This window comes from Kwoniella newhampshirensis, chromosome 2 (assembly GCF_039105145.1).
Source record: "Kwoniella newhampshirensis strain CBS 13917 chromosome 2, whole genome shotgun sequence".
Classification (NCBI taxonomy): domain Eukaryota; kingdom Fungi; phylum Basidiomycota; class Tremellomycetes; order Tremellales; family Cryptococcaceae; genus Kwoniella; species Kwoniella newhampshirensis.
The window spans coordinates 247366-267142 of NC_089956.1; the positions used below are offsets into that span (position 1 = coordinate 247366).

Genomic DNA, 19777 nt, shown 5'->3' on the forward strand with positions numbered 1-19777 from the left:
CATTATATATAGGAAGAGGATTGATGCCCGTCAGACCTTCAAAGGCTCGAGTATGCATAGTGCCGCTATAATCTCACATTGTAACTAATAGCACTTCAGACAACATGCATATGACAGATCGTAAAACCGTACCACTCCCATTCCTTCGCCACGACCATGATCTCACTTGACAAAGTCGCCGTGACTACACTTCCAAGCCATCCAGATCATCCTGTTTGTCTCCTCCACCAGAGAGATCCAGCTTCCTTCTTTTCCCTATTCGGCCCTCTTCACCCTCTTTCAGACCTCTCACTTCCCTTCCAACTTTCTCTCTCAGGCTACTCACGTCCACTTCATCATTCTCCTTTGCCCACTCCAAGACCAGATGTCTCCCTAACAAATGGGTATGTTTGAGGGCTTCCATCGCTCGAAGCGCTTCCGCATGAGTTGTGAATTCCAGAAAAGCGAATCCTCTGGTCGATTGGGATCCGGTGGCATTGAGAGTCGATTTACGAGGAAGTCGAAGAGATTTCAATTGTCCGTATGCACTGTGTCACCCAGATAGCCATCAGCTCATCGCACCTGATAGTCATTCGAGGTAATCCAACTTACCTGAACAAATCCCTGATTTCCTTCTTGGTCGCTTCGAATGGCAAATTCTTGACCAATACCTTGGTGCTCTTCGTCTTCCCATCCATTTCTCCAGACTTTTTCTTGTCCTCCTTCCGATCCTCTTCCACGCCTCTCTGCGCGAATCTGACCTCCAGCTTCTTCCCGTCCACTTCAAACCCTTCCAACCCTTTCAAAGCCTTATCGGCCGCATCCTTCGTCTTGAATCCCACAAACCCGTATCCCATCGATAATCTTTCGCCCTCGCGTTTCGGATCAGGTTTCGTTTGAACTCGAGCGAATGAGAAGCCCGGTAGGGAAGATAGGAGAACGCCCAATTGAGCGGTCGTCGTTGAGAAGTTGAGGTTCTTGAGGAAGAGGGTCGATCCTGCTTCATCTGAGGGATCAGGGTTTTCAGGAAGAGCCGAAACCTTCTCGGCGAGTAATCGACCTTCTTCGGCGGCTTTGGCCTGTGTGGTTGTCGGAGCTGTTGTCGAAGCAGCCTTGAACATCCCCACAGGTCCTTTCTCGAGATACAGCACAGCATTTCCCAATCGCCTATATGCGAGAGCTCTGAAGGCTCGTCCGGCGTCCATCGAGTTTTCGAATTCGACCACGCCAAGGGTTCCTGCGGGAGGGAGAAGTACCCGCGTGAGAGTACCGTGGGGAGCGAAGAGATCCGTTAGGGATTGAAGGGTCGTTCCGTATGGGATGTTCTTGACAAGTATGGTGGTTTGCGATCGAGGGACTCTTGGTTGCAAAGAGTCAAGGACGATACCTGCGTCCTCAAAGTATTTCTTTGTCTCCTCGATGACTGCCGTCTCGGCCAGAGCAAGCTTGACAGCTGCGTTTCCATCGTCGCCATTCAACAGTTCTGATTTCGCGACACCTATTCTAGACGCAACTGAAGCCGCCACAGCGTCACTCTACAACGCATTGTCAGTACTGCACCATTGCCGTGGATGGAAACACCAAGTCGCTCACATTCATGTACAATGACGCCCAATTGACTCCCCTTGAGCTTTCCTCCTTTCTCTTGGCATCCACCCCAATCTTGACCTCCCCTCTTGTCTCCGCCGCTTTCCCCAGAACCTTCCCATCCACTATTCCCTGTACACCCGCCCCATCTTGACCTGGCTTAGCTCTTCCCGGTAAGACGTGCAATAGCCTTCCTTGGAACGTCGTCTTATCGAGAGTTTTGTATGCCTGTAGAGCCTCGGCTGGATCGTGGAATTGAAGGAAAGCTGTGCCTAGTGGATCGCCTGTCTGTTGCGAGACGGGTAGATGGACTTCGTCTACTCGACCGAAAGTCGAGAAATGGGAAGACAGGTCCGTTGGGGAGACTATGAATGCCAGATTACGGACAAAGAGACGGCCAGTGGATAGAATGAGTTGCTCGTCTGCGCTGAGCTGAGGTCCCTATGGACACAGATGTATCAGCTACCGGTCCGGGGAATCGTCATATCGACTCAACTTACTGAAGAGCTTCCAGCCTCTCCCTCTGATTCTAAAGCAGTCTGACGTCTTCTCAACCAAGCTGCATCGTCGTCGATCTCTTCAGCTACCTCAGGCTCGGCGGACTTCTCCTTTCCCTTCTTGCTCTTCTCTTGCTTATCCTTCTTCAAGCCATCGGCGATCCAACCAGCATCACGTGGGACAGCAGTAGCGGCGGAGGTAGATGATGAGGCGATAGCGGTAGTGGACGTGCCGTCGGCACCTTTCATGACTTCCATGAATTCTTGGAGTCGTTTCGAAGGTCCAGCAGCGGGTAGTGCGTCGGTGATCGTGGCAGTGACAGTGGCAGCTTTGGGCTTATCATCCCTCCGAGCACCTTTCTTGGGTGCAAGGGGCTACAAGCACATCGCAAGAGATTAGCACTTTCCTTGGCTGTTTAGCAGAGGGGTTTTGGGCGAGACTCACATCATCTCTCACGAAATCCACTTTGACTTTCCCTCCGCCGAACCCGAACGTCCCATCGAACCACTCCTTCACCTTCTTGGCATCTTCGACATCCTTGTAGCCTACAAACGCGAATCTTCGCTTCGGCACGAGTTTCGTGTCCGTGATGGTTGTGCTCGACAAGGATGACGGGGAGAGCAGAGTGGCTTTGAATGATTCCGGTGTGACTGTCGCGGGTAGATTGAGGAAGATGAGTCGGGACCTATAATTCACGGGACAGGACAAGACGTCAGTTCGCCTGTATACTGGAAGCACTTCCGACGTTCTTGAGCTGGTCTCACATCTTGGACTGATTCCTCAGCTTCTGTATCTGTTGAAAGTATCTGACGGAAGTGAGGTCGCTCTCTGGTAATGGACTTGATCGTGCAGACTAACTTGTCAACAGAAATCTTCGTCAAATGGCCACCGGCTGTTTAGCTGCTAGCGCTGCAACTTTTGTATCTTCCCACGGTAGCGAATGAAACGGAAAAGAAAGGTTTATTCCGACCCCTCATTTGTCCGAGCGCACACACTCGTTCGACCAAATCGGTGATAACTTTCAGAGAGCTAATTTCCGAAAACCTTCTCATACCGCTTGACTGCCACTTCGGTGCCTATCCCTAGCTGTATCTACACAACGCCGATTCACCGAATCTTCGAGGTTTTGTCGTCTACTACCCTTTGGTCGTACAGCGATTTTGCCTCACCAGAGAGCTCTAGAGGCAAGTTGCCAGGTCGCGGATCCTGACACAGAGACCACCGGTGCAATTCACTGAAGTGTGATCATATCGACATCGTTGATCTACTCTTCTATCCTTCAAAGAAAAACAATCCAAAATGCCCGGTGTCCGTGATATCAGGTGAGTGGGATCTGTCTGATAAACATCAGTAGGAAATGTCAGGAGAAGGGTTGAGCAGATGGAGAGGGAACATTGGTGGGATAGGTGTATCGGAGGACTTTGCACGAGGGACGGAGATGTGAGGATGGAGAGAGATGTTGCGACATGGGGAATGTTCGAGAGGACGTTATAGGGAACGGCGTCGCTGGGCGAGAAGGATCAGGGCTGTTGGGGACTTCTGCTGACTTTGTACTTGTCTCTTCGCGCTATCTCACCCCTCTTTCCAATCGACCGGCTACTCATCGACCCACACATCTGTCCCGCCAATTCGCAAACACTCAATCACCCACCAACAGCCCCGAGTCCTTCATCAAGGCTTACTCTTCCCATCTCAAGCGATCCGGTAAACTCGAGATCCCCACATGGGTCGACATTGTTAAGACCGGTCCCCAAAAGGAGTTGGCGCCTTATGACCCGGACTGGTTCTACGTGAGGGCTGGTGAGTGGGGCTGTCCATTCGATGGAGAGGACGAGAATGCAGGAGGTTACCATGTTGGATGAAGAGGTTGCGATATTGGTGTCCTTGCTGCGTTGTTTAAACGAAGGAGTAAACCCATATCACACACCTTGGAATCGATCTGGTATCACCCTTGTATCTCTCTCCTGTATCTCTCTCTCCTCGGTTGGATCTGGAGGACGAAACGGACAGGCATACTGACCACTTGACCTCTCGTCATTCTCAGCCGCCGTCGCCCGACACATCTACCTCCGAAAGCACGTCGGTGTCGGTGCTCTCGCCAAGCTTCACGGTTCCAAGAACCGACGAGGTACCCGACCCACCCACCACCGTGACTCTGCCACCGGTGTGCAAAGGACCGTGGTCCAGTCTCTCGAGAAGATCGGTGTGCTCGAGGCTGCGCCCGATGGTGGACGAAAGATCAGCCAGGATGGAATGTGAGTGTCGGGCGTTCATCGACTCCCAAACCAGGTCGGAGTAGGCATTCGACTTTCGTGTCTGTGTATTCTGCACTGGTCTGGTTCGGTGGGAATGGAACGGAATTGAATGGGACGGCAGCGCTGATTGTTTCTGTTTTTCGTTTGTCCAGGCGAGACCTTGACCGTATTGCCACTGCTGTCCTTGAGGCTGAGCGAGCCGAGGAGGAAGAGGAGGAGGACGACGAGGAAGAGGAGGACGACGACGAGGAGGAGGCTGACGACGAGGAGTAAAATCAGTTCGTCTTCTAATGGCATGAGCAGCTTCCTTTCTCTTTCTCGGTCACGGTTTCGTTATGATTCAACCGTCATGCGATTATTACACAGCACGCTTGCTTGCTTGCAATTCTTTTCAGAGCGTGTGGGGCGGGTAAGGGCACGACATTTGGCCCCATGTTTGATCTGTGAGACAATTAATCGAGCGAAGGTCGTGTTGGGCGTTCGCAACGGGGAGCGTATCCTACGTCCATAGGCAACTATCGAAGGGATCGACCCGCTTGTTTAATGAGTTTTGTTGGTACCTCAAGCACAACACACCATTTCACTGCAATCCCTCAGGATGTCAATGACACCGCTTCTTTCATTTCCACTACAAAACATGGTTCTCAAACAATATACTGAGTAGTCTTCACTTGCTCTACCACTCTAGATCTTCTTGGCACCCTTCTCGATCGCAGCCTTGACTTCAGGGGTGTCCTTCACCTGCTCCCATACAGGTCGAGGTATCTCCATCATTTGCGTGGTACGAGCGTACCTGAAATCTCCCATATCAGCTTGAACTGTCTCTCGTCTACAAGCTCGGAGAAGCCTGCAGTGAGTGACAGGCCACTCACGTTATTCCGCCGAGCCTGGACATCGGTCTTAGTTTCTCTGTCATCACCTTCATCTGGTCTTCTGGATCGAGCACGAATTCTTTCTGCGAGATGAAAAAAAGGACATCAGCATCACGCCGACGACCAGTCCATGAGGGTCATGCTTGACAAATAGGTCCGGGGAAGAAGGGATGGTGAAGGGGTATTCTGGCATTTTGTAGATTGCATACTCACCACTTGGAATCGCTTGACCTTGCCGAGAATCACAGATTGAGTAGGTTTCCCCTGATCCCCTATCAGATCGTAATCATGCAGCAGTTCGCATTCCATCGAGAAAGCGGACTCGGCCACGTGAGGTGGTTTGACCGTTCTATGCAACAACGTTGATCAGCTTCCAGTCAGACCTCTGTATCGTGTCGAGACCGGGATGATGGACCGGTCCAAGGATGGACTCACTCGGAAGGCCTTTGGGTGAGACCTGATAGTGCCCACTCATCCACATCGTACGGCGCGTCAATGGCCGTATAGTTTGCCGCTTCGAGGAAAGGCTCAGAGATGATAGATACACAGAATTCTTTCTGAGCTTTGATGTTGTGGCTTGTGTCTGTGCGAGATGGATCGAATGAGCGCTTGAACTCACGTGAGGGAAGCTGGGACGAAGTCACCTTTCAACCCGTCGGACAGCTTCCCGGCCGCGATGGAAACCATGATGGTAGGGGGGTTGTGTCCCACAGCAGCGAAGTATGACATAGGAGCAAGCTGGGCCAGGTGTTAGCGATTGGCCGCTTGGACATGGCAAGAGGATCGAGATCGATGAGACTTACATTCGCTTTACCGTCGGAACCGAGAGTAGAGCAGAACGCAATAGGTCTAGGCGTCTAGGAAAACGGGAAAGCGCTGGTCAGCCATGCCCTTGTAGAACGATTCTTACTGTCACTTACGATACTCGATATCATCATCTGTAACACCAGCAAAGTCACGTTTAGTTCTCTGTCAGCATTGTCACGCTAGCTTCGTTCGACTATATCGCAACATGGTCGAGGATTAGGATAGGACTCACCTTGTACACATCGGCACCTGCATGATCTTCCGGCACGATGCTCCTGAACTTGCCCACCGTAGGTTCGAAGTCTTTAGCATAGGGCTGGAGATCGGGCGAGTCAGTGATCGTGCGATTTCCCGCAGAGACACCACGCTTGGCTACGTCTAAGAGTTGAGAGTGGATGTTCCACGTACGAGATCGTTCAGCCCTTGACCTGGCTGGAAGCCCGGTTGAGGGACTTTGGTAGTGGAAGGTGTGAAAGACTTGTCAAAGTCGGCTCGAGAAGCTTCGACCTCTACATATATGTGTCAAGACAGGGGTCAGCACTTGGTCCTGCTTTCTACCGAGCTCGCCGCTGGAGAGTCGGTCCGTGGTTCTGGCTCGTAACACTAACAAAAGGACGGATATCGAAGAAGAAGCTCATTTACCGCTGAAAGGAGGATGTCTACTCATCCTGTTTTGATACGGTGTGTTTGATATACTTCTCTTGAGGCCGCAGAAGGACCGCTTTGGGTGGACAGGTATAGATCGGGCTGATACTCTTATATCTCGGAAGAGATAAGTCATGGTGGATTGTATTTACTCTCTGTACTGAACGCTTCAAGATGAGCCACTTGTCGAGACAACCTCCACATGACGTCGTCGAAATGAGATCAAGCAGACGCCGAAATTAGTCAAAAGCCATATGGCGACTGTCTTTCAGTTGAGGATAACTTCATTTTCAAACATCGAGCTGACTGACCCACGCATGGCTCCTCGGGAAGCACGATTTCGAGTGCAGAATCCACAGAGCGTTTCCTGGATCGAATCGAGCCGAGCGACATAGAGACGAGAACTTGGAGGACGAAGTCTGCAGCCTGCAGCGGAAATCATCAGATCGGACCGGTTCCGTTGAACACATGCCTCGCTTTTTGTCGTGTTTCGAATCACCTCCATCGTCTCCATCAACCTCAACCTCAACCTCGAATCAAGATCCAAGTCCAATCCTGATCAGCCCGAAGACACCACCCGAGCAGATACAAGGATGTACTTTCTGTGATGTTTCTGTCCAGAAAGGGTTCAAGGTGACTTACGAAGTGCGCGTTTCACCATGTGTTCGAAACATATATACATGTGCAGTACTCGAGTTGTTTCGCTGACAATGTTTGTTGCGAGATTAGGATGATCAGTTGATTGCTTTTCACGATCGAACACCTAGAGCCAAGGTTCATCTACTCGTGATTCCCAGAAAACATGTTGTTGACTCTGTCAAAGATCTCACGTCAGATCATCTACCACTTCGTGAGCGACCGCTCCCTTCCCCTTCACTCCCAAATTGCGTCGTTACCGCCCGTCCTTCTATTCACTTACATTGATCGCGCATACTGACTGACGATCATGACCTTGCTCATCAGTCCGATCAATGACCTCTCTCGCAGAACGACTAGTACCACCGGACCCTCCGCCGAAAATGGGCTTTCACATCCCACCGTTCTCTTCGGTCCCACATCTTCACCTCCACGTCTTTTCAGGATCACACACGTTCATTGGGAGATTCAAGTATCCCATCTCGACTCATGGCGACGAAAAGGGCCTGGGATGGTTCGTTACTGCAAATCAAGTCGAGAGGACTCTGGCGGCAGGAGCAAGAGTAGGTTTAGGACGAGGATGAAGCATTGTAACAGTAGATATTACAGGAAGATGCATAGTCATCTTATCTATTATCATACTGGGACGATGCTACGCCAGGCGCATGATATGTTACTGTATACAAAGTCGATGCAATACCGGATCAAGGTCGTCAACAGACGTGCCATATAGCTTGCGAAGGCGTGTGCGGCGGATGGGTTCATCCCAAAACATGCGCGTTCTTCTTGCTCTTCTTCACTTTCTTGTGACTGAAATCTCTCCAATCTTTAATTCGATCTTCTCGTCGTTCTACCGGTGCCAACACGAACACCAACACCAAGAGACAAGCCAAAATTGAAAGAAAGAGACAAACCACGTGTCAGCGGTCCGTTTCTTTGTGTAGTGTAAGTGACAGAGGAGGAGGAGGAATTATACGTGGAAGACGTCATGTTCGTGTTGTAATCTGTACACCAAACACTCGTAAGATTCTGACCGCCAACAGTCCCACAGGGACAGTGGACCAGCTCTAAGAGACATCGGCGGGAAAAGGAAAAGAAGGGATGCGATAGGGATAGGGGGGATGCTCACCTTCCCATTTGGCCTGGTCTTCAATTTTTCGTTTCCGTGCAGCGACTTCTGCCTCGGCTTTGGCCTTTTCAGCCCCCTCGTTAGCATATGCGAGTTTTGTTTTCCTTTAAGCGTTAATCAGTATAAATGCTATCGTGAAATGTAGTCGATAAGCCTCACCGTCTGCGTGCCAGCTCGTCTTCTACCAGAATCTCTCTTCCCTTGGCTCGTACTTGTTGATCGAGAGGCGGTCGCAGGTTCGTCAATCTAGGATCGTCATCTGGAATATTGGTAGAGTATCCACTTCCAAGGACCCTATCATTGATCTGAAAGTCAGCGTGGGAGCTCTCACTGCGTCGCCACTCCTTTGAACTGACGCAACACTTACTCTTTCAGTACTTGTGTACGAGCGTGAGTCATAATCATGTCAATTTCTCTCCTCGATTCGGGGTTAGATAGCTGATCCTCAGCCTGATTGTTGATTGCTGCTACATCAGTTGATGCTCTGCTAATGGTGGCAATGAGTACTGGACTGACCTTTTTCAGAAAGTCAAACGCCTATATTGCCACCGAAACAAAGCAACGACAAGTACCGTTAGCACCTGATCGAGGACATGACTACAAGTATGCGAAAAAGACGTTCTTGACCCTGACTCACCTCTAGACCCCTCTCATGCTTGAACTTGTCCGGATGGATCAGTAAAGATTTCTTACGGTACTGCTTCTTTATCTCGGCCTCAGTCGCGAGTATGGGCAAGTCGAGGATGTCATAGGGGCTGAGTTTTATGCCAAGTAGACGTCAGCTCGTGATATTCTTTTAACAGCACACCGCGCCCACACTCACTTGAGTTTGAATGCGTTCAGTACCCGCTCCACCTGATGTTAGCAACGAATGATCAGTCAACGTCCACCCAGGTTAGAAGATAGGGACAGGAGGTTGTCCTGCACTCACCTCCAATTCTTTAGCCAGATCTGCCGCATTCTTGTTGATCACCGAGTCTAGATTGCTAGAGGAAGAAGCCATTGCTGTTTGCAGAATGTACAAATGGGGGTCAGAAGGGAGGAACGACAACAAAGAGATGGAGATGACATGTAAAAGAGTGGTGCTCAATGGGTGCTAAATGGGTGCTTTTGAGAAGTTCCGGAGTTGACGGTGATATCCGCTTGTGGCTTCGTCTCTTCCCCTCCGTACGCGTTGCATCATCGCTCTGCTCTCAATCCGCATTCATGAATCTTTCATTGTGCAGTTGGGTCTGCTTTGTTCCGGACACCACCTCAGTCTGCTAGCTCAAAGGTCGACTCACCATGGCCGAAGCTTTCATCCGAAAGCGAAGGGACAAGGACCGTCGACCACGAGTCGCTCCTGCTCGAGCCGCCCCACGTATAGCCCAAAGTCAATCGCATGCTCCTTCGCCGGCATCGTCGACTCTCACTGGCGGTGGTGGTCATCCCTCGTCCAATGGAGCTAGCTCTTCACTCAAAGCTGAACCCGATGTCAAATCGGAACCCAACCCTCATATCCAAGAGATCAAGATCTTCTCTTCTGGAGCCTCACGCTCCGGACTTCGGTACAATATCATGCGATTGAACACTGGAAAAGACGTCGATCCGAAAGACATCACCTCTCCTATCCTGATGAATAGAAAGCGACCTGGTCCAAGAGCTCCGCCTATCTTTGCTACCGACGGTGCGGGCCAGATCATTGGCAAGTTTGTGTATGACAGCGAAGGCAAACATGTGATGGATCATGAGGGTAAGCCGATCATTGAAAGAAAGACAGAAGTGGACATGTCATTGGTGGGACATGCGCCAGGGACAGAACCACCAGAGAAGAAAAGAAAGATGAAAAAGGGTACCAAGGAGGTGTTCCATCAGGACATAGAGATCATGAGATTGAGAAGAGAAGAAGCTTTACCTTGGGTGTTGGAAAGTGGGAACCCGAAAGAGAAGCCAAGTGTACCAGAACATTGGGTAGGACGAATGCAGGCACCGAGCATACACCCGAAGGTGCTCTTGATGAATGATGGGACTGGAGAAGGGTTCGAGATGATCCCACTGGGAAGGACTTATCGATTTGATCCAGAAAGACCGTTCAAGCTTCTGGATCCTGATGCTGCGAACAAATTGGTGCGTATTTTTATCATCTACAAGCACTACTCTTCCTGTTCGCTCTCATGTTGATACTGGTCTCATCGCAGTTTGAGCACCAAGCTAAACACAAGATCCACGATCGATGGAGTCTAAGACCAGAAGGGCCCAACCAATTCGGTGGCAACGGCGGAGAAGGCTCAACCTCCCGCGTAAAGGTGGAAAGAGAGATGGAAGAACGCGCGGCTCGGATGGAAGGGAGAATACGGCAGATCAAGGGGCTGAATGTTGATCGAAAGCCAAAAGAGGAGAAATATGACGACGACTACAGACGGGAAGGTCGGCTTGCGGAACGTGTAAGTCAAGCCTCTTCCCAATCCGTGTTATCGATCTGAACATGCTATTGTAGGGACTTGAGGGCGGTGTTGATGAAGAGCTTGACTTTGATGAAGCTGAGGGATTCCAAGATGATGACGATAACAACACCTTCTATCGCGATGTCAATGAAGAGGAAGAGGCGAAGGAACTTGAAGAGAGATCAAAGAAGGAGTTTAGATTGGCGAACGCCAACGTTGGCGATCGACCTCAGATTGGACCGGACGATGACGAAGACGATCTCTTCGGCGACAATGAGCTCAACGATGAAGGCAAGAAGTTGAGGAAGATCATGAAGAAGCGGAGGGAAGAAAACCCGACTGAAAACGATGGTTTCCTGGATACAGACGAGGATTCTGTAAGTATGACTCTTGACTTTGTCGGCTGTTCGATTTGTGATGGGAATGTATGTAACGGAGGCTGACGGATCGTAGGATGATTCTGATACCGAGTCGGTCAACAGCAAGGCTACGGATAGGGAGAAAGAAAAGGAGAAGGAAAAAGATGGTGATAAACGGAGGAATAGTCCTGTTCCCGAGGGACTCTCTCGTCCACCATCTCGCGGTTCTGGAGCGCGCACCTCGTCCCCATCGGGTCGTCGAGCGCATGTGTCCAATTCCAAGCGTCCCAACACCGCTCCGCCCGGCTCTGGTGCCGCACTGGTTGCACAACGAGCGGCCACTCGTGGTGCTAGCCCTCGGCCTCATGGTTCAGGACGGGCAAGCAGTCCTCTCAGTGGGCGTGCTGCCAGTCCTGAAAACACTGGCGGTCGAGGGACCAGTCCTGCTGTCAGAGCTAGTAGTCCCGCTTCGAGAGCTGCTAGTCCTGCACCGCCCTCTGGGGCACAAGGATCGAGTCCCGCTTCGGTGTCAGGTCCTTCCACTCGAGATGCCTCGCCAGCGCCTTCTTCGTCGCAACCTGGGAAGAACAAGGCTAAGCGCAAGACCACTTCGGAATCGCCTGTCAAGGAGACTTCCAGATCTGGCGCTGGACCGTCGCCTTCAGGCAAACGTAAGACCTCTCCAACTGCGAGTGCAGGCGTCGCAGATGCAACATCGACATCGAACGGTGATGCTTCTAGACTACCACCCAAGAAGAAACTGAAGAAGAAGGGTTCCGCGACACCGACCCCAGCACCTGAAGATACCACGCCTTTTGAAGGAATGCTTACGAAGCAGGAAGTTCTGGAGTGGTTCAAGAAGCCAGGAAACCAAAGTGTGGAATCCAGTCAGGTCATCAAGGCCTTTAGGAACAGGATCAGGGATTCGGGTGTCCATATGGACGCGAATCAGAAGCTCTTCCTTGGCTGGCTCAACGCCGTGGCAGACAAGAATGAGGGAAGTGTATGGACCTTGAAGAGGGAATATCAGTAAACGTCCGAAGCAGCGATGGGCAGTTCATGTATGGTGGTCTGACGTGGAGGAGAAGCCATGTTTGGGAAAGGGCTTGTTCTGGAGTAGTAGAGGATTGGATGGCTGAGAATCTAGCAGCTACGCGAGAACGAGGAAGATCAACCAGCTGGACATAGTATTCAGCACCAAAGGCATGTAAAAGCAATTTTAATGCACCTTGTGACCAATGTGTACAGGACCTCCACTGTGCGAATGAGAATTGATCCTGCCTAGTCACACGCAGACGGGTTATATGAATACATCATCATCGTGCCCGCTATCGATCCCCCTTCGACCCAAGATCCTGACGTCTCTATCTTCTCCAAAAGTTGCATAAGACGACTTTCGGTTTAAGCAGAAGCAGCAGGCTTGGACTTCTTGGTGGCGGAAGAACCCTCCCTGAAGCCGTTCTTGAATCGTCGGTTGACGTCCTTGAGGTGGGACATACGGCCGGTACCGCTATTGGGTGATACGCAGGGGGGAATGTGAGTTTTCAGTTAGGCGGTGCGAAATGTACAGTGGTCGGATCGAGTGAATGTACGGTTGAAAAGATGAAAGGTAACATGTTGTCAGCGAAGGATCCGAGTCGGATTCGAGTAAAAGAACATAACGCACGTAGTCTTTCTCCTCTTAGCCTTGAGACCCCAGTTGAAGCTCCTCAACTTGGCAGCGGGGTAACCACACTGAGCACAGGCTGTAAATGGGAGAAGGGAGAAGCGTCAGCTTCCCTTTGTCTTTGCTCTCTGTTCTTCTCGTCCAACCATCCCCGCGATGAGCTACTTCCACCAGCTCATCACATCGCCCATCTCCCATGCCAGATCGGTTCCTCCTATGCTTTCCTCTTTCGCCCTTTCCCCATCTCCGACTTCATGAGTGTAGAAGAAACCCCACGCACTGTGCTTTTGCTTGTGGAAAGACCTCTGTCCACATCGCCTGCAAAGGGTGTGTGACTTGGAGTGTCGTTTACCGCTGAACAAGTGGGAAGGGAAAAGTCCAATATCAGCTCCCAGCTCGATGTGAGAAATTGTAAATGGGAAGAGACTCACAAAGAGGGTGTACCCTAATAATGAGAAACAGCGACCAGGTCAAAGAAGACCTTCCGTCAGCTTTTTGGTCTTGGTTGTGTGCCAAAGAGGGATTCCTCCTTCACTCCGAAGAGCGAAGGAGAAACAGTTGGGATGAGAGGGATCATATACGTACTTTCGACTATTGGAATGGAAAATTTCATCAGCACAACACCCCACACGCACGACGAAAGCAGAGCTAGTATGAGCGAGGGACGTACCATTTTGAACGGTCTGAAAAAAGCTTGATGGTTGAGAGAGAGAAAGGAGAATCAGACAAAGTCAAGCTAGAGACGAAGCAAAGCTGAAGCGAGCGAGCGACGAGCAGCCAGCTCGGAGCGAGTGAAGGGTTGAGGAAGAGGAGAATGGGTGAGAATGCAAATTGGGAAACTTGTGCCACACCTCAAAACGCCGAAAAAGAGTTTCGTCGGAATTTGGTTGTGGCGCCAAGTAGTCTTAGCTTGACTTTGGCTTTTGGGCCCATCAGGGATTGAATTGAAATTATTCACTGTAGAGGAATATCCACGTGTAAGCGCTTCAGACTGAAGAGCTCGACGCGGTGGAGGACGAACACTGAATGTTTACCGAGTGATATTCATTTGGCTTGGTGCGACGAACGGCAGAACAGAGAACGGCACGGAGTGCATCAGCAAATATCAAAAGATACCTGCCCCTCCCGACATACCCGTTCTAGGCGATGTCGTCCCTCGACCCCAACGCTGCGCTTTCCCCCTTACCACCTCTCAAATCATTCTCCCTCACTCACATCCTCTACGACCCGTCTCATCCCCTATCGATCCCCCTGACTCTCCTTTCTCTCTCGCCGATATTCCTCTTCGTATCCTATTTCACCCTCTTGATCTTCACACGGCGTCTGACCATACTCCTTCTCGCGGGTGGTCAAGTGGGCAACGAGATCTTGTCTTGGGGACTGAAGAGAGTGTTCAAGGGCGAAAGACCTTATCTGGGCTGGGGCGAGGTGGGGACAGGATATGGAATGCCGAGCAGTCATTCGCAAGCTGCTGGATTTCTGGTAGCTTGGGGAATAGGATATGCCTTCACTTTGGCGAAGAGAAGCGCGGGAAGGGAAAGTGCAGTGGAGAAGAAGAGGGAGATCGTCAGAAATTGGAGGAATGGGATATATGTTCTTGGGTTGTTGGTTTGGTCTCTTGGCGTTTCGTATTCCAGGTAAGTGGGCTGTCTTCAGATCAAGTTTCATAATCTACACAAGCATGTTTCTACGACTGCTCACCACCATTTCCTTGCCCAGATGGCACCTGCATTATCACACTCCGATACAAATCATAGCAGGCTATGGAGCAGGTCTATTAGCTGGCTCAGCCTACTTCGCTCTGACTGAATACATCCCTATGCATCACCCTCACTCTTCGATCGGTAGAATACGAAGTGGGATAGAGTACGTATGGGAGGGGATTGGCGGTGTTGGGGGTTGGGAATTAGGAGATGCTCCTGGAGGGTGGGGCGAGGGATGCTTGATACTTGGCGAGGGCAATGGTGCGGCGCAGTCAACGGATGTTGCAGGAATACGGAGAGATGTTGGTAAGAATGGCAAGAGAGACTAGATGTAGCACATATGCATGAGTTGAGACTGCGATCTGACTTGTCTGGTGAGCAGGAGAATGACTTGACTGTGAGAGTGCAGCAGACTATCATAGTTGCGTATAAGGTCAATTCTCATCGCAGGTATTCTTCGTTGGCGACAAGGATCAATCAATACTACTTCTGCAGCAGGGATCATAGAAAGCATGCACTCCCTATGGAAGAAGGTCATCCAGATCTGGGTGTCGATCATGATGTCAATCACACCTTTACCAAATAATCAAACTTACCGTACAAGTCCCCGAATCTTGAGAATCTATTTATACACACATTTATCCTCAGGAACAAAATTTACCCCGCACTCTTCTCGCTACTACGTCAGAGAATCTCTCCACACAGGCGGGCGGGTTTGCTATGCTATTTTCGTGTTCAGACTGGGGACAGGGTCTCCTCCTTGTCATCATCATCATCATGGCTGTGCTCTTTCACGACGCGTGGAGCTATGAACTATAGCATGGGGCGGGATGGAATGATGGAGTCGGAGGACGTTTGTGTCAGTCGGAGGGGGGTCCATCCATGACTGTCGTTGTCCTGTCGGATCGGATCAAAGTGAGGGCAGCTGTATAGCCTGACATGGTGCAGTACCAGCAATCAGTAGTCAGTAAACGGTGCACTGGAAAGCTGTACGGACATCCTGCGGAAATGAGGAGACATATGGACAGTGACGCAAACCCTGAGGATGTGAACCGTGTCACTTTACTACTCTGTCACAGTTAGGTCCTTTTCCCCCTTTTGTTCCCACTCCCCATGACGGTGTTTTCCACGCGGCACATGGATAACACCAGAAGCCGGGACGAAGAGATGTATATAAAAGAGGATCAATCAACCAACCCTTTCTTCTTTCTTCTTTCTCCCAACGACTCACGAATCATCGACTTCCTCGTAACTACGCTACATTCCAATCAAACTCAATCACAATGGGTAAGCGCTCATCTCGACTCGTCATGAACACCATCAGCTTCTACTATGCCCCACTGCCGACACTTGTCTGCACTTCACTCCACACACACACACACACACACGATCCACCCGTCACCGTTGCTGACCATACTTCCTCCCACCAGGACTTTTCGACTTCTTCAACAACGACGCTTCTGGTCGAGACCAGGTCTAGTGAGTCTGCCAACATACCAATTTCCACGCGGCACAAAACACTGACGATTCTCTTCCTCTCCAGCGGTATCGACCCCGAGAACCCCGAGCACAAGTCCAAGCTCTCTCACGAGCTCATCGGGTGAGTTTGGCTGTTCACGCTATCTCATTCATGTCTAGCTTTGAAGCGGACTTCTCCCCCACCTTCCCCCGACGTCCACTCTGCAACCCACTGCCCTTGAGAACCCTGAGCTGACGTGGAGTTTGCGCAAAGCGGTGCCGCCGGCTTCGAGGCCATGAAGGCATACGAGCAGCACTGCGCTCAGAACGGTCAGCCCCCAAGCGTGAGTCTATTCCGGCAGTTCCAACAGCGTAGCTGCACATCATACTGATCGGGTCATGGAACATCTTCCCATCCCCGCTTCTTGTCCCGTCCATCATCGTCACTTGTTGCTATCATCTCTTGTCCTTCTACCTACACGACAATAGCACGCCTTCGCCAAGGAGCTCATCGCTGGTTTCGCGGCCGCTGAGGTTGACAAGCTCTTCGAGACCAAGGGTGAGTGATTGAAGTCTTCCCCTTGTACCATACTGACAACGATGATGTTTCCAGGTCTCGACGCTTACGACCGAGAGGAGGCCAAGAGGCACGCTAAGCAGCAGGCTATCGAGGCGCTCAACCAGTCTGGTCAGTACTAGAGGGTTGGCACTGCCGATGCAGGTCCGCATTATGAAGGGAAACAAACGAGTGATCCATGAACTTATGACGAGATGCAAGGAAGTGCTATTGATGATCACGTCTATTTTTGATTCTATTGAAACCGGGATTCTGCTCGCAAACTCAAACCTCTGATATACAACATAACACTCTTGTGTCTCCCGCTACCGCCCCTGCGTTTGAATTGCCACTCTGACTCTGAAAGGTCTTCTAACATCGTCTCGGTGTATATCTACTCTTTTACCCTTCCGTCTTGCCCCTCATGGAAGGTTTCATCCTGTTTCCAGCCGGACCCATCCCACCCTGAATCTGGCCGCTTGGAGGCGGAGGTAAAGGCATAGGACTCGCCGATCTACTTCCCACACCTGACGTTTTCGCTCTTTTCTTCTGTTGACCGTTCTGGGAGGATAGATCGGAGGAACCAGGTCGCTTGTGAGGTGAATACCTCCTTTGTCCATTTGCATTTCCACTTCCGTTGCCATTGGAGTTGGGGTTGCCTGGTCCTGAAGCGGACCCTGGTCCTGATGTCGGGAAAGGTCGTGCGCCTTGTTGACTGGGGAAAATGGTAGGTTTTCGATTTGCAATCAGTGAGAAATTCGGCTTATATGGTGGGAGAACGGGTAGCAATGGTGTCCCGGGTGTAGGAGTGGAGAGAGGATGGGCGAGATGGGCGATCGAGGGGGAGGGTGCACCGCCCGGTGAAGGAAGAGCGGGGTCTGTAGTAGCAGCTTTTGGGATGCGGCGTCTCTGCGAATCAAGCCGCATAATATCAGCAATCTGCATCGCAGGTGCCTTGGACTTTCCCGACAGCGATACTGGATGCACAGCAAGCGAGTGGAATATAGGAGGTTGAACTCACTCGTCGACGCTCTTCTGCTTCTTTCACCCCTGCTTTGGTCCCACCAGCATACTACGACGTAATGCCCATCAGCACTGGATCTATCATCGTTGTCATTGGTCACAAGCTTAATAACTCGTTTCCACTCACACCATCCTGTTTCATTCCCGCTTCTAACCTTGCTACCTTGAACGTATCCGCAGACATGATCTCCATTGGTCCTGAGAAGAGACCTGGAGGTGGACCGGCTGGTGGATGCATGAGATCTGGTATCAGAGGAAGTAGCGAGTGGTTGTCTCCTTTGGTCCCCAACGGTGTAGGATCTGTAGATGGATCGGTACCGGTCAGCCTTAGTAGACGTTGAGGGTAACGGTCATGACATAAAAGTCTGGTTCGACGATTGTGAAAACGGACTTCGCTGAGCCAGACGACGAAAGTTGACAGAGCGAGTATAAGACATGATGAGACCCCGCCGTGGCCAGCATGACGAAAAGAGCATGGTTCCAATGATCCAGTGCACGCTCACCGATACAATCCTCTATGAGATGTTGATATCCCTTTTCCATCTTCTTTCTGAACTGTCCCTTTTTCCTCTGACCCTTTGCGCCGGTTCCCCCTTCCCCATCTTGACCTTGACCTTGACCTTGGACAGGATTCGCTTCGTCCGAGTTGAAATCCGCAAACGGTCGGACATAGGTATTGTACAGTTCGTCGAGGTGTAGGAGGGAGATGAGATCGAGAGATGCGTGCAGTGGTCGAGGAGGTGGGACTGATTGTGAGAGCGAAGAGGGGAGAGTAGGTTAGTCATAATGCCAATGGGTGATAACAAGTAAGATAATGAAACATACTGTCCCATTGAGGAAGGATGAGTTCGGTCTTGGTCTGAGTTTCCCCTCCGTCCATATCCACATCCATATCTCGGCGCACGGTTCCATTCGCGACTCCATTGGGTCGAGGAGATCTACTGCTCTCCCCGTTTTGTATCGAGTCCATCTTGAATTGGCCCAGTGTCGAAACAGAGACACCGTAAGATCAGGCCAGGGAGGTTCAGATGGGAAGTTATAGGAAGGGACTCGACTCGACTCTTCGGCGGTCGAGCATGTGATATGATACCGCTGCTATATATGTACACTATATTTGTGGAATCGGATCGACCGCGACAGCGTTGTATCGATATCGCGATGTTGCAGTGAGTGTTTTGAGATGAGAACGTTGAAGAGCTGAATAGAAAGTGAATGAGATGAAACAAACGAAGTGAATGCGCGACGGAGACTTTTCAATGAGCCGAAAGTGGAGAAGACGAGGGGAAACAACAGAAAAACAGATGTTGAAATCGTCGCAATGAGTCAACTATCACTGTCTCCTTCTTGTGTTGTAAGTCGCCTTGATCGCATAGACCGGTCACTTTCGGATCTCGACGTCTTGTCATATCGTCCGCATCATGTCTGCGAGTGAGTTCTACATCTCTGCAAGCATACAGAAGTGCATCAAGTTGCAGGACTGACAGCTCCTCTCACTCTCGCGCGCACACAGTCCTCCCCTCAGCTTCTAGTGGTTTACTCCCTTACTGGCTCCTCTTGACTTCGGTCGCTGGGACGTACAATGCCATCCAGAACTACTTCGTCCTGTGGCAAAGCAAAGAGGTGTATGCAGGGAAAGCGGACGAGAGTAAGTATATATGCATTAGCATCAGACTGAGGTGATTGAGGACTGCTGGAAATATCAAATACGCCGACATGGACAATGAAGGTCACTCATATCATTTGATGGCTGATCATGAGCTCATAGTGACTTTTCTCGCTGGGAGGATCTTCGGAGCTTGGACGATGCTCGCTAGTCTCATAAGGGCTATGGCGGCGTACAATATCCATGACAGGTCGTGAGTCATTCTAACAGTCTTACCTCAGACCAACATGTCTGACCCATTCGCTCGTCCACAGTGCATACTACCTTGCCATAGGTACCTACGCCCTCGCCACTTTCCACTTCACTTCGGAACTCCTCGTCTTTGGCTCTGTCAAGCCGAATCGAGCTTCCATCGGTCCTCTCATCGTCGGCTGTGAGTCGTTCATGCTCAAGCCAGCTACATGACCTGTGTTAATCCTCAGGCCTTATCTCACAGGGACCGGGTTGATCTGGACCCTCACTCAAAGAGGTCACTACGTTATTTAGTCATCTAGAATCGTAGACTATAGAGTGCGCTC

The 19777-nt window shown here is 50.8% G+C and overlaps 11 protein-coding genes across 11 annotated transcripts; 6 read left to right on the forward strand and 5 right to left on the reverse strand.

Annotated features, from left to right (window-relative positions):
- Positions 1-184: 184 nt before the first annotated feature.
- On the reverse strand, positions 185-3313 carry IAR55_000797 (multiple RNA-binding domain-containing protein 1; the record flags this gene model as incomplete). The annotated part of the gene is made up of 6 exons (XM_066943930.1): positions 185-527; positions 592-1514; positions 1573-2007; positions 2067-2438; positions 2509-2749; positions 3300-3313. 6 exons carry the CDS (start codon positions 3311-3313, stop codon positions 185-187), a joined length of 2328 nt encoding a protein of 775 aa, XP_066805131.1.
- A 50-nt stretch (positions 3314-3363) lies between these two features.
- On the forward strand, positions 3364-4592 carry IAR55_000798 (40S ribosomal protein eS19; the record flags this gene model as incomplete). The annotated part of the gene is made up of 4 exons (XM_066943931.1): positions 3364-3386; positions 3722-3864; positions 4109-4319; positions 4472-4592. 4 exons carry the CDS (start codon positions 3364-3366, stop codon positions 4590-4592), a joined length of 498 nt encoding a protein of 165 aa, XP_066805132.1.
- Positions 4593-5003: 411 nt separating this feature from the next.
- Positions 5004-6665, reverse strand: IAR55_000799 (uncharacterized protein; the record flags this gene model as incomplete). Its single annotated transcript, XM_066943932.1, has 10 exons — positions 5004-5112; positions 5192-5274; positions 5405-5540; positions 5627-5774; positions 5836-5929; positions 5995-6048; positions 6112-6129; positions 6231-6314; positions 6407-6507; positions 6641-6665. The coding sequence occupies 10 exons, from the start codon at positions 6663-6665 to the stop codon at positions 5004-5006; spliced, it is 852 nt and encodes a 283-aa protein (XP_066805133.1).
- A 446-nt stretch (positions 6666-7111) lies between these two features.
- IAR55_000800 (uncharacterized protein) lies at positions 7112-7863 on the forward strand (the record flags this gene model as incomplete). Its single annotated transcript, XM_066943933.1, has 3 exons — positions 7112-7288; positions 7373-7493; positions 7607-7863. 3 exons carry the CDS (start codon positions 7112-7114, stop codon positions 7861-7863), a joined length of 555 nt encoding a protein of 184 aa, XP_066805134.1.
- Positions 7864-8040: 177 nt separating this feature from the next.
- IAR55_000801 (uncharacterized protein) lies at positions 8041-9411 on the reverse strand (the record flags this gene model as incomplete). Its single annotated transcript, XM_066943934.1, has 8 exons — positions 8041-8129; positions 8409-8512; positions 8568-8702; positions 8776-8858; positions 8925-8945; positions 9046-9163; positions 9232-9263; positions 9340-9411. The coding sequence occupies 8 exons, from the start codon at positions 9409-9411 to the stop codon at positions 8041-8043; spliced, it is 654 nt and encodes a 217-aa protein (XP_066805135.1).
- Positions 9412-9692: 281 nt separating this feature from the next.
- On the forward strand, positions 9693-12223 carry IAR55_000802 (uncharacterized protein; the record flags this gene model as incomplete). The annotated part of the gene is made up of 4 exons (XM_066943935.1): positions 9693-10514; positions 10586-10831; positions 10885-11208; positions 11285-12223. The coding sequence occupies 4 exons, from the start codon at positions 9693-9695 to the stop codon at positions 12221-12223; spliced, it is 2331 nt and encodes a 776-aa protein (XP_066805136.1).
- A 368-nt stretch (positions 12224-12591) lies between these two features.
- IAR55_000803 (60S ribosomal protein eL37) lies at positions 12592-13529 on the reverse strand (the record flags this gene model as incomplete). The annotated part of the gene is made up of 4 exons (XM_066943936.1): positions 12592-12700; positions 12857-12935; positions 13137-13210; positions 13492-13529. The coding sequence occupies 4 exons, from the start codon at positions 13527-13529 to the stop codon at positions 12592-12594; spliced, it is 300 nt and encodes a 99-aa protein (XP_066805137.1).
- Positions 13530-14002: 473 nt separating this feature from the next.
- IAR55_000804 (uncharacterized protein) lies at positions 14003-14888 on the forward strand (the record flags this gene model as incomplete). The annotated part of the gene is made up of 2 exons (XM_066943937.1): positions 14003-14493; positions 14576-14888. 2 exons carry the CDS (start codon positions 14003-14005, stop codon positions 14886-14888), a joined length of 804 nt encoding a protein of 267 aa, XP_066805138.1.
- A 954-nt stretch (positions 14889-15842) lies between these two features.
- On the forward strand, positions 15843-16716 carry IAR55_000805 (uncharacterized protein; the record flags this gene model as incomplete). The annotated part of the gene is made up of 6 exons (XM_066943938.1): positions 15843-15846; positions 15990-16038; positions 16103-16159; positions 16292-16361; positions 16507-16576; positions 16631-16716. 6 exons carry the CDS (start codon positions 15843-15845, stop codon positions 16714-16716), a joined length of 336 nt encoding a protein of 111 aa, XP_066805139.1.
- Positions 16717-16975: 259 nt separating this feature from the next.
- Positions 16976-18566, reverse strand: IAR55_000806 (uncharacterized protein; the record flags this gene model as incomplete). Its single annotated transcript, XM_066943939.1, has 5 exons — positions 16976-17482; positions 17595-17645; positions 17724-17896; positions 18100-18342; positions 18422-18566. 5 exons carry the CDS (start codon positions 18564-18566, stop codon positions 16976-16978), a joined length of 1119 nt encoding a protein of 372 aa, XP_066805140.1.
- A 448-nt stretch (positions 18567-19014) lies between these two features.
- On the forward strand, positions 19015-19745 carry IAR55_000807 (uncharacterized protein; the record flags this gene model as incomplete). The annotated part of the gene is made up of 5 exons (XM_066943940.1): positions 19015-19024; positions 19107-19241; positions 19362-19452; positions 19514-19632; positions 19696-19745. The coding sequence occupies 5 exons, from the start codon at positions 19015-19017 to the stop codon at positions 19743-19745; spliced, it is 405 nt and encodes a 134-aa protein (XP_066805141.1).
- Positions 19746-19777: the final 32 nt, after the last annotated feature.